Source organism: Narcine bancroftii, chromosome 3, assembly GCF_036971445.1.
Source record: "Narcine bancroftii isolate sNarBan1 chromosome 3, sNarBan1.hap1, whole genome shotgun sequence".
NCBI lineage: Eukaryota > Metazoa > Chordata > Chondrichthyes > Torpediniformes > Narcinidae > Narcine > Narcine bancroftii.
The window spans coordinates 62,815,263-62,827,401 of record NC_091471.1 but is presented as its reverse complement, the minus strand read 5'-3'; the positions used below and the strand labels follow the sequence as shown (position 1 = coordinate 62,827,401).

At 38.1% G+C, this 12,139-nt stretch overlaps 1 protein-coding gene across 2 annotated transcripts in view; it reads right to left on the bottom strand.

The window, feature by feature from the left end:
• pdzd2 (PDZ domain containing 2) overlaps positions 1–12,139 on the bottom strand; it is a 284,865-nt gene that overhangs the window by 70,814 nt on the left and 201,912 nt on the right. For both annotated transcript variants that reach the window (XM_069924184.1, XM_069924185.1), the window contains exons 10-13: positions 9,203–9,276; positions 8,538–8,754; positions 7,511–7,628; positions 4,886–5,018 (exon numbers count right to left, since the gene is read on the bottom strand). In XM_069924184.1, the coding sequence (XP_069780285.1) occupies positions 4,886–5,018; positions 7,511–7,628; positions 8,538–8,754; positions 9,203–9,276 (542 nt within the window). The remainder of the gene's footprint in view (positions 1–4,885; positions 5,019–7,510; positions 7,629–8,537; positions 8,755–9,202; positions 9,277–12,139) is intronic.

Sequence of the window (12,139 nt, the reverse complement as noted above, 5' to 3'; positions counted from 1 at the left end):
TGTTTTGGGAATTGTTTAAAGGCCAGTTGGTTAAAGTTCAGGACTAGTATGAGGATGAAAGATAATTAAAGCAAGCTTTGGGAACTTTGGATAACAAGATTAGTAAGTTTGCAGAGAACACAAAATTTGGTGAAATTGTTGAATCTGAGGTAGATTGTCAAAGAATATAGCACGATACAGATACGTTGGAAATATGTCCAGAGAAATAGCAGATGGAGTTTAATTTGGACAAGTGTAAGGCATTGCAATTTGGGAAATAAAATGTCAGTACAGTAAATGGTAGGACAATTAATAGCATTGTTATACAGAGTGATCTTGGAATGCAAGTCCATAGCTCCCTGTAAGTGGCAACAAAAATAGATAGGGTGGTTCTGAACGTGTATGCCATGCTTCAACATGCACTGAGTATAAAGGTTAGGAAGTCAAGTTGCAACTATATATTTTAATTTTAACTTCATGGTAACAGGGTCTTTCGGCCCATGAGCCCATGCCACCAAAATATCCTCATTAATCTACGACTCCAGCATGTTTTGAAGAGTGAGAAAAAACTGAAGAACCTGGAGGAACCCCATGCAGATACGGGGGGGGATCATATATACTCCTTACAGACAGCACCGGATTCGAACCAGGGTCACTGGCACCGTAATAGCTCTGTGCCAACTGTGCTGCCCCTATGCTAACCATGCCATCCAAAGCTTGGTAAGTTGATATTTAAAGTATTGTTTGCAGTTCTGATTGCCACATTACAGGAAGGAAGAGGAGGGTATGGCGAGGGTGCAGGATGTTGTCTGAATTGGAGAGCGGGAGGTTTAAGGATAGGTTGGACAAATTTGGTCCTGCTTTCTCTGGAGCATCAGAAACTGAAGGGTGACCTAAAAGAAATGTTTAAAATTATGAGATAGATAGTCAGAATCTTTTTCCCAGTGTGGAAAACTGGGTTTAAAGGTTTAAAGTGAGAGGGGGAAATTTGAAAGGAGATGTGCAAGAATTTTTTTTTCCCACACAGAGTGTGGCATCCATGATGCCATGGAAGGTGATGGAAAGAGAGCATTTAAGAGGCATTTAGACACAGAACAGAGGCTGAAGAGGTACACACCCCAGGTTCAGGCAGACGGGATTAGTTTAGATTGGCATCATGGTCAGTACAGATGTGGAGGCATCCTGTGATGCACATCTCCATGTTCTCAACATAAATCTTACCACAATGGTCTCACTGCATGGTGGTCAGTGGAAACTCTGCTGAACGTTCCCATTATATCTGTGCTGATACTGATGACATTTATAATATGAGGCCAGATCATTTAATCAGAATCAATCATTGAGTATTGGTTCATGTCCAACATTGTTCAGTACGGTTCAATGGCATGACTTTGATGTACTTTCTCACTTTACAAGGTAAAGAAAAGTGAATTGCATTTATGTAATACTCATGACCTTGAGATAAGCATTTTATAGACAGGTATAGAGCCAAAATAAAACTGATTATCATATATTGCAACACAAATTTATTTACTCTGATAAAAAGCTTCATCCTCTCCAGATTCTATTTGATGAGTCTTTGAAACTTGCAGTGCTTCTCAAAAAAAACATTGCAATGATGATATAATTTGTAAAAGTATATACCAGGTGTGTTTTACATCATAGTCTAATGTAATGTGTGCCACATGGCATTTTAGCAAGAATTAATGAAGTAATTTTTATAAGGAGAACTTAGCACATCGGTTATGATTCTATATCTTTGCTGTATAAAGTAACCTGTTTGACCTGCTGAGTTTCACCTTCATTGTATTTTTACTTCAATTACGGCACCTGCAGACTTTTGTGTTTAACACGTTAACTGTATTCATTGCTGGGCAATGAATAGAAGTAAAACATTAGGCTCTGCAACCTCTCAGATATTTTCCATTATTCAGTCAGGACATGCCTGAACAAATTCTTAATTCCACTGTCTTGAAAGTTCTAATTTCTGAGCTTCCATGTGCTTTTGGATTTGAGGTACAAATTTCTACTCCTTGTAGAAAAAAACTGTCAATTTCTGTTCTTTCATTATTGTGGATAGATTGTGGGCTGATATCGCCTCAAACCGTGCATCTTGGCGCCTCACAGTTTGGCGGGCAGCAACCTCCTTTGAAGAAGACCGCAGAGCCCACCTCACTGACAAAAGGCAAAGGAGGAAAAACCCAACACCCAACCAACCAATTTTCCCCTGCAACCACTGCAACCGTGTCTGCCTGTCCCGCATCGGACTTGTCAGCCACAAACGAGCCTGCAGCTGACGTGGACATTTACCCCCTCCATAAATCTTCGTCCGCGAAGCCAAGCCAAAGAAAGAAGTGATCATTAAGAATAGAAATGTAAATTACAAGAGACAGAAGAATAGGAGCAGAAGTAGGTCATCTGGCCTGTTGAACCTGCTCCATCATTCAATAATATTATGACTGATCCAACCATGAACTCAGTTGCACTTTATTCTAACTCTACGTTTAAGTTATGTCTCCTTATTCTAGCTTATTCTGATTTTCGATAATGAATCCTTTAACTATTTTAAATGTCTCAGCAAGATCCCAACACATTATCCTATCCCAAAGAGAATACAAGCAAATATGTCTTTAAAGTATACTTTCTCAAGGTCTAATATCATCCTGTTCTTATGGTGCATTGTGAATGTCATTTCTCAATCAAATTTCTTCCAGATCAAAAGTGAAGCAGTTCCATAAGAAATAATAACATTTAAAAGTAGGAATTTTTTAATAGTTACTATTTGCACCATTGGTTTCTGATTCTTTTTATCAGTTTAACTAGATTGACAAATATGAAATCAAGGCTTAGGGAAAATCCTTTCTCAGTTGTCAGCAATGTCTCCATAGCTAATGATCAGAAGCCAAAAAAAGACTGCTCACATTTCACTCTTATGGTTTTGCATTTCACTCTGAGAATTGTCACAAATGTTTCATTGGGAGTCTTCCTGCTCACAATGACTAAAATTAGGCACAAAGTGTCTTGGTATTAAACTCTGGTTAATTTTTGACTGCTTCAAATAATTGCAAAAGGTGCGTGTACATTAAACTAGCTCCAGTAATGACAACTTCCCATAGTTATGAGAGCACTGCAGAACCATGCCTAGTTACAGCACTTAACACAATTCCAGTTGGACTTTAATGTAGGTTAATGTGCAATCTAAATGGAAATGTTCAATGCTAGAATGTAAAATATCTACAGACAGTTTATCCAAACTGGAAAATTTCAATCTTGTACAGTGGATGGAAAAATAAAGAAGAGATCATGGTAATTATACAATGCCGATATTGAGAAGTATTTAAAAGAGTTCTTAGAAAACTTTTGTGCTTTAAATTAATTTATTGTAATTCTTGGCACAAAAGCACTGGAGAATTTTTCTTTTACAATTTGCTTCATCTGATCTATTTAACATGGAAATAATAAGAAAATTCACAAAAAGCAAGCTAGGAACCAGTAAAGCCGGGCACAGTGCTACTGAGTGCGTGTTTCTTCACTGAGTCAAAGAAGACTATAGTAACCTCACCTGACAAAAATTGGGCTAGAGGGCGGGTAAAATATTCCATTGGTAAGTTGCCTAGATATTACAATGCCCAATACTAACTTACTCTTCAGTCTGGGGTTTGGATGTTGGAGGCTCTTTCGCTCAACTCATCCATGTTGATCAAGTTACCTATCTGAGCTCAACCTATTTTCCTATATTCCTATCCAGGTAGCTGTCCAAATGTTCCAATTGTTCCACATACCTACCAACTCTGCTTCTCAGTTCCCTTTTAAATCTTTTTTCCCTTCTCACCTTAAACCTTTAACCACCAGTTCTAGACTCCACTACCCTGAAAAAAGAGTGACCATTCACCTTATCTATATCGTTCATGATTTGGACACCTCTTAACTGGCTAAAAATGAAGCTTCACAGTATTTGAACTTGTCAGGAACTACCTGCTGTGACTTTCTGCCAAGGTAAAGAAAATTTGAAGAAATTTGGTACAAATGAAAACTAAATTCCTTTAATTAGGACGGAAGAAAGTTCATTGACCTGGAGCATTAATTCTTCATCCATCTTCACTGACCGACTGAGTATTTTCAGCATTTTTAGCTTAGATTTTGAGTATTTCACAGAAGGGGTAAGATTTTTCACTTAACTTTGAATGTCCTTCTTCAGGACTCCCCTTCCTTTCCTTTCTGAAATACCTTATGGAAGCCCACAGTTAAATGTTTGCTTGGACCATAACTTATTGTGAGCAGAGAACCTGCCCCAATTGCCCTTGTATGACAAAACTGTCTCATTTTTCTCACCTGCTCAATAGACCAGTTGTGATTTTCCACAGAAAACTCTAGCCACAATGTCTCATTCAGACTGTAATATCAATAAAATAATATTACATTTATTCCACCTTCCCACAAATGAGAAGTGGTCTCATGGAGAAACCTTTATTGTCAGTATTTGTTAATTGAAATGCAAATTAGATTTTTTCAGAACATTACAATTTGTGACGCAGGACATATAATTTGCAGAGAGGTACATCACATGGAGCTTGCTGGAGAGGAGCAGATCACACTGGACACCTTGCTCCTTTGGTCTCCATTGCTGGAGATCTCCTTATTCACCTTTGGGTCTGCAATATTTTGATAGAGGCTAATTTCAACAACATTTATCAATCATTGATATGTAACTAGGATAGTGGGTAAACTATATGGGCCTCAGCCTTTTCTCTTCTCAATTCCTATGAGGAAAAACAGTGGGGGTCAATATCCTTTGGTGGTGTATCAGACAAAGTAAATACTTGCCTACCCAATTACCTCGGCTAATTTCAATTCAATAACTAGGGCTTATTTAACTAGAACTATCTTTACATGTTATACTCCTTACCTTTGGGTTTGGATGACGGCTAATAATAAAACTGATAGGTCCTGGTCCACACTCACTTAGAATCGCATAGGCTTCACTCAGAGCTGCATGTCGCAAACTCACTGAGTCCACCTCTAAAATCTGATCACCCCGGCTGCAATGAAAGGTAAAGGGAATTAATTAATATTGCTATTTTCAAGCTCCAGAAACCTCAACAAAGTGATAGTGTTCCACTATGAAGTATGTAGCTGTTCCCTTCATAAGAATGTAAAAGAGTCCATTCTTTCTCGAGTATATAGCCACTAAAATGACAACAGTGTGCAGTTCACTTCAGAAATGTTATCCTGTACAATTTTGGCACAAAGCTCTCCCCTCTACACAGGCTTAGATCCAGTTTGCACTTTAATGGAAATTATCTGGCTGAAACATAATACTTCATTTTATTATAAGAAAGGAAGCGTTATCCTAAAAATTAGTTGAAGATCAATGATTGTGTTTCACCCAACTAAGGATCACAACCCCTATGCTCTCAACCCACTGCACAATCCCAGTAGGTACACTAATCTCTCGCACCCCCTGCAGATTGAATGAAGCTGCTGGCTGCCAGAATGGCTGCCCCAGTCCCACAAAATGAATGCAGTTGGGCCTCAGATGCAGAGCCCAAGGGTCTGCCCACAGACTACGCTGATTGTCTTTGACCACTTGTTTAACTGCTTTTATTTAAAAACATTAAAATGATTTTAAACATATTTAACTAAGTTAATCAATATGCTAATAGAAATTAATAAATAAAAGCCCATTTATGTTTTTTATCTGACCAGAAATTGCATGCAAATGATAGGGCTGCACAACTTACACTAATTTAGATTGAAGAGCCAGATACGAAGTGTATTTGACTCAGGATGCTGGTGACCTAGCATAGAGTTAGTACTGAGATGAATAAGCCATAAAATGACCTTCAGTGTATTTCCATGCTGCTGGCTACAAAGGCCAAGAGCAGGAGGCAGGAACACACTGAGCCGTGAGGAGCATTTTGCCAGTCCCATAAAATCATTAGCTTTTCTTGGTATCTATACTCCTTCCACAAGTTACATTGCATGACAAATCAAGATTTTGTTTTCAGCAATACACGCTTCACTGATACAAATTCAGTATCAGAATGTACTCTGGTAAATTCCAGCAAACAGCTGCCAACAAGATTGGGATTTTCACCTCTGCATGCACAAACGTGCAAATCCCAAACTTAGTGACACATTTGTTGGGAAATATTTGCAATTCTGTGCAGAGCTTCTGGCAGTTTTCCATAAAACTCACCTCCTCTTAACACAGCTTTTATGGAAAAAATATGAAGATTTAGATGTTTCAGGAAATTGGAGAAATCTGTTACCGAACCTGCAATTTCATAGATGGGGTTGTTGCAAGAATTGGTCATATTGTGTAATGTTAGAGGCTCTGACATGCATATTCCTTGGGAAAATAGTTTTCCTAGTATCATTGAGCTTACTGATTTGTACAAGTTCATCAGTCCAAAGGTTTAAGATCTAGGCTGGTTCTATAGCATGAGAATTACGAGGGCATCCCCGTTCTCTTGTCTGGATGGAACAACCAATATTTTTAATAGGTGTCATGCCTGGTGTCTGAGTTGACACTTGTGCTTCAGTAAGTTTATTAACATTATTTGGGGTGAGCAAACAATCCACCACATGTCCTTTGTGGCTACATACATTGAATGCTGTTGGGAGTCATGAATAACATTATCTTCAGTGAGCCTAGTTGACTCGTGAATTTTTAAAATTATTTTTATAATTTTATTTACAGCACAGTAGAAGCTGATTCTGGTTATTTAAACCTGTGCTTCCCAAATTAACCAACAACCCAGTACATTTTAAAGGGTGGGAGGAAACTGGAGCACCTGGGGAAAACCTACCCAGACATGGGGAGAACATACAAACTCCTCACAGACAGTGCCAGACTCAAACCAGGTCACTGTAATAGCATTCTGCCAATCACTATGCTAACCATGAAGGGGATAGTTTTAATGCAGCCGGGGAATCACCAAGGCAGCTATCTTCCTTTGCACAATGGGATAAAAATGGAGAGAAACTGATGACTTGGCTTCGGACAAGAGAGTCATGGATGAACTGAATTAGGTTGTAGCTGAAGCAAAGTGGAGACTCCTTGTGAACCCCTCAATCAATTTCCAAACCATGTTATTTCATATGTTCTTTGTGGCAAAAGAGACACAATTTTTTTTCACCATAATTCTATAACTCTATAGACAAACAAGACTAGTCCAAAATGTCAACTTGGTCAGCATGGATGAGTTGAGCTGAAGGGGCTGTGCAATGCTGGACATCTCTATGACTAATATCTGACTTGGGAGAAGTTCCTGTTCCAAATGGGGAAGTTGTTTTAGCATATCGGCCATCATTAGTCGTTGTGGAAATGTATGAGTCATCACTTTGAAAGTGGAAAAAGATAGGAACTAAAGCATTCACAGTGAGTTTCTGAAATGTACTGATATTTCACTTGATTAACTACTCCTTCACCAAGGTTTCCAGGGCATTTGTAGAAAGGAACACTTTTAAGCAAAGCAATTGATATTTTATAACTCATGGAAACATGTTTTCACAGTTTAAGACTGACCTCAATCTGCTATCCAGTTTGGCAACTGATCCCGGGGCGAGGCTGTGGATGTAGATTCCTGGCGTGCTGTTCTCTAATGTCAGGCAACAGGCCCCAATCCCTAACCCAACTCCAGGCTCTGAAATGAAACAATACACAGATAGCAGGGAACTTACAGTACATTCATTGTTACACATGTTAGTTACAAGATATCATACATAATATTAATTTTAATGAGCAGTTCTAGATTATTAAATAATTGTAAATGAGTTGCAGAATAATATATACAGTATAAATATTATGAATTTTAAGAACAAAGCGCTGAGGTGCCTAATGGTCCTCCCAATATGTATTACAACCACGTGCTTAAATTCTTAAAAATCCCTTGTTATCTATCATGTAAATAGAGCTACAGAAATTTTTTCCATATATGTAGCAATGGGAATTTGTACATGATCACTTATTCCATTGTATTAGCAATACCTCAAGATCTTGGCCTGTTTCATGGAAACCTGCATTGCCTTTGTTTGATGTGAGACAGAGTCCATCTAATTCATTCGACCCTGCACGCAGCTTCAATCAAAGCAGCAACTTTCAAGAATGTTGTACCTGTGCCTATTGTGACCCTCTGCCCTTTCATGGCAATGAGTGATAAACTGGGGATGGAGGGGTTATGGGTGCCAGTGCAGGAGTTTGAATTCCCAGTTTTCTTGTCTGGTAACTGAAACTTAAAGTTACGCGATGCATTTGTAGAGGTAATCCTTTGAAGAACCCTTCAGTTTGCTTTCTGTTAACATCAGTTTTAATCCATCCCACACATTCTTCTGCAGAGTGAAGCCAATATTTTGACCTTGATGCAAAGCGTTAAACAATATGATTTTTCTACTTTCCAGATGTACATGCTTGGACAAGACTAGTGGCGTCGTGGCGGCCTTGGCCTCTGTATTTATTTCCTTTGTCCCTTCCTTCTTTCTTTTACTGATCCTTAAAATTTATGCAGCTTATAACATTTTAGTTACTCTGTTTATCCCCTATCCAGCAGCATTACCTTTCTTCAGTGTCACCTCCATTATGATTCGATCCTTTGGTCCTGGCCCCTTGCGTGAATAATCCCCCTCTTCAGAGCCTGGTATTGGAGTTCCTCCACTGGTGTTGGAATTAGGAGAGCTGGACCGGCTCATCAGTGTGGGAGTGGGGCATGGAGTAAGGCTAGGGCTGCGCAACCTGGTACGAACAGTTAGGGTCACAACTCCTTTTCTCAGTTGCTGTTAGGAACAAAATGCATCACAGCATTGACAGATGAATGAGCTACTAAGCAGTTATCATATTAAGGGTAAATGTTGTCAGGTTAAGACATCTAGTTTATAGAGTTCCCAAATGAACAGTTAGAATTGGTAAAGATTTGCTATTAAAACATCATTATTGTATCGATTTACACCATGTATGCTTGGACATAAGTATATTTTCTCTTGTGGATGAAAAGCAGACATCCTAATGAAACCATAAGAGTAATAGTCTAGGAATTTGAAGTTGTAAGATATAAATATTTAATTTTATTTTGCAAATTTCCAGACTGTCTGCTTGGAAAATAAAATCACTCTGTTAATTTTTTTTCTGTTAGACTAATCAAATGAGCTTGTGCACAAGTGAAATGCCAATCACCTTTTTACATGAGAATGAGTTAAGAGTTTTGTATTCAACATTATACTTTACCTTAAATGTCCGTATGGCTTGCTGATGGGTTAGTCCCTGCAGAGATTCCCCATTTACTTCTAGAATTTCATCTCCTGTCGAAAACAGTACAGACCAATCAGAAAATTATTTTGCCCCATTAGAAGGCCATATATTATTTTGTTTTTATTAATTTTAAAATACTTTTATGAAAGTAATTGAATAGTCACACTGATGAGAAAGAAATAATATGCAGATAATTGTCAAATTTACTTCAATAACCAAAGCCAGGGTGCAACGATGAAACAAGAAACAGATAGCATTTATTCACTATTGTTTTCTCTCCTTCCACTGAGAGTAGCCTTCATGATGTTGTGGACACCACAATCATGGCAAAGGAGGGACTCAGGCAGACCAGTCAGCTGGAAGAAGCATCCATTCGGGCAGTGGACCATCATGATGAGCAGCAGCAATGCACACTACTGTGGTTTCTAACCTTCTGACCCTGCATACCCGTCAGTCACTCTATCAATCAACTCTCATTCCATGAAGAATCCCAGAGGCATACTAGATGTAGCATCTGGCATACCTTCATCCTGAGAAAAACACAAAACCTCATGGCATTGCCTCAATCTAGGCTTTGGCTCTTGCTGGAAAATTTAAAAGAGTACAACGATGTCCACATCACCAATGAATGTTGGACTGGCGACCACTTAAACTGATCTCTTGCTTCCATCAGCCTGGCTACAGCCACAATGACAACAGAAATGCTGCAGCAAGAAGATCTATGTGGAAGATTTCAGAAACACATGAGCACACACATCTGACTTGATGACTCCTCATCAACTCAAATCACAAAATATCCAGAGATCATAATGAGCACCCGTGAAGAATTTAGTTATTATTTTATATTCTTCTAAGCCATTTAAAGTTTTCAATAAATCCCTCTGGTTAGAGGAATCATTTTAGTATATGAAGATGCAAATTAGGAGTAGGTGCGGTCCATTCATTTCTGCTCAAAAAAAATTAGTAAGATCATGGATGAACTAATTTAAACCTCGACTCTGCATTCCCATCTGATCATCTGATTCCCTGCGCTGATCAACTTTCCATCTATCTCTGCATTTAAATTATTTCACTGATCTTTGAGGAAGAGGGTTGTTAATGGTCCTCTGAGAGAAAGAAATTCCATCTCACCAATATCTTACGTGGACAACTCATGAGTTTTAAACGATGTTTCCTGGTTCCAGAATTTCCCACTGAAGAAAGCATCTTCTCCACGTCTCTCATCTATCAAGATTCCTCAAGATCTATACAGCCATTTAAGACTCAGCTCACTCATCTAAACTACAAAACAAACTGCAAAGCAAACTTTATTATTGCATCTTGGTACACATGACAATAAAATGTGAATGATGTATTTTACTACAATTGAATTGGATCAACTGCTGCATAGGTACAAGCGCTATACGTACATCTGAATGATTTGCTAGGACTGGAGGGTTCGAATTACAGAAAATGATTGGATAGGCTGGGTCATTATTCCCTAGAGGTTAGGAGGCTGAGGGGAGATCCAAGAGGTTTATAAAATCACAAAGGTATAAATAAAAACAGTCTTTTATTACCAGGGTAGATGATTATAGAACTGGTGAGAGGGGAGATCAGAGGAGCAACTTTTTCACTCAGTGGGTAGTCTGTATCTGGAATGAGTTGCCAGAGGAAACTATAGAGGCACAATTACAATGATGAAAAGATTTTTAGACAGATATATGAATAGGAAGGGCTTAGAAGAATACAGATCAAATGTAAGCAAACGTGACTATTCCACAATGCCAATTTGGTCAGTATGGACAAGTTGGATCAATTTGGCTTGCTTTGTGCTGTGTGATTCTATGACTATACGACATGGGAAGAGGTGTATAATACTCCTGAAAGAGTTAATTGGTTTCACCATGTGTGCCACTGCTAACCAGTGTCAGAAAAAATGCAATATTTATTTTTGTATTAATTAATAGTAGTTCCTCATGGTAAAGTCTTTACCATCTGTTTTGTCTCTCGGGTTCAGATGGGTTTGGATCATTAATTTATAGAATCAATAAAATAGTTGATGGAAGGAACTGCACCTTAGGGGCTGATAAGTTGTGAAGTTTTTTTAGTGAAAGCAGTTATCTGGAACAGATTACTGTCACTGCTCCACCTGTCTATAATGGGTAATTATTCAAGGAGAAAGCTAAGAAATGTAATTTATATGAAATTGAAAAGTGAAAAAAATTAACTTTAATGTCTCTAATTTTCATTTTAGTACAAGGAAAATCCAATTAGAACATGTTTCAAGACTGTTAACCCTCTTATTCATTTAATCCTGAAATATAACGTACTAGACAAAGGCCTTGTGATTGCCAGATTTTAAAGCCAGCTTTTTACATGATCTTTTCCAATGTAGATTCTTTATTGTAAGTAGTCAAGTTTTTTTTTCATGATGTAGATAATTCTAACTCTGGAAACAGATTGGGAATGTACTCCCAAATATTTTCAGGATCAATTGAAACATCTGAGAAACTTCTTCTAAATGGCAAAAATTCAGTTTTAGTAGGCTTGCTAGAAGAGTAAAAGATATTGAACTTTACAAGTCACTAAAGCACAACAGCAACTAAATATTAAATCGTAAACTGAGCTAAATGTGGCTCACCACACAGATACACTGTCTGCTCACACCTACCAGGGGAAAATACAGATGGCAGAACTCTTGGTCATAAAATTCAGCTTAATATTTTGGTCGCACCTTCAACCACATAGATGTGGTTTCATGTTACATCATGCGTTGTTTCTAAAACTGAGCTTCTTTTCCCAAATAACTCATGTTGTGTATTTGGCAAACAATCTTACAAAGCCCCAAAACCAAAACTGAGTAGGGCCACCATACCAATTTTTGGAAACATATCTGCAATCAGCACAAGTTCAAATGTAGAAAACTCCCAT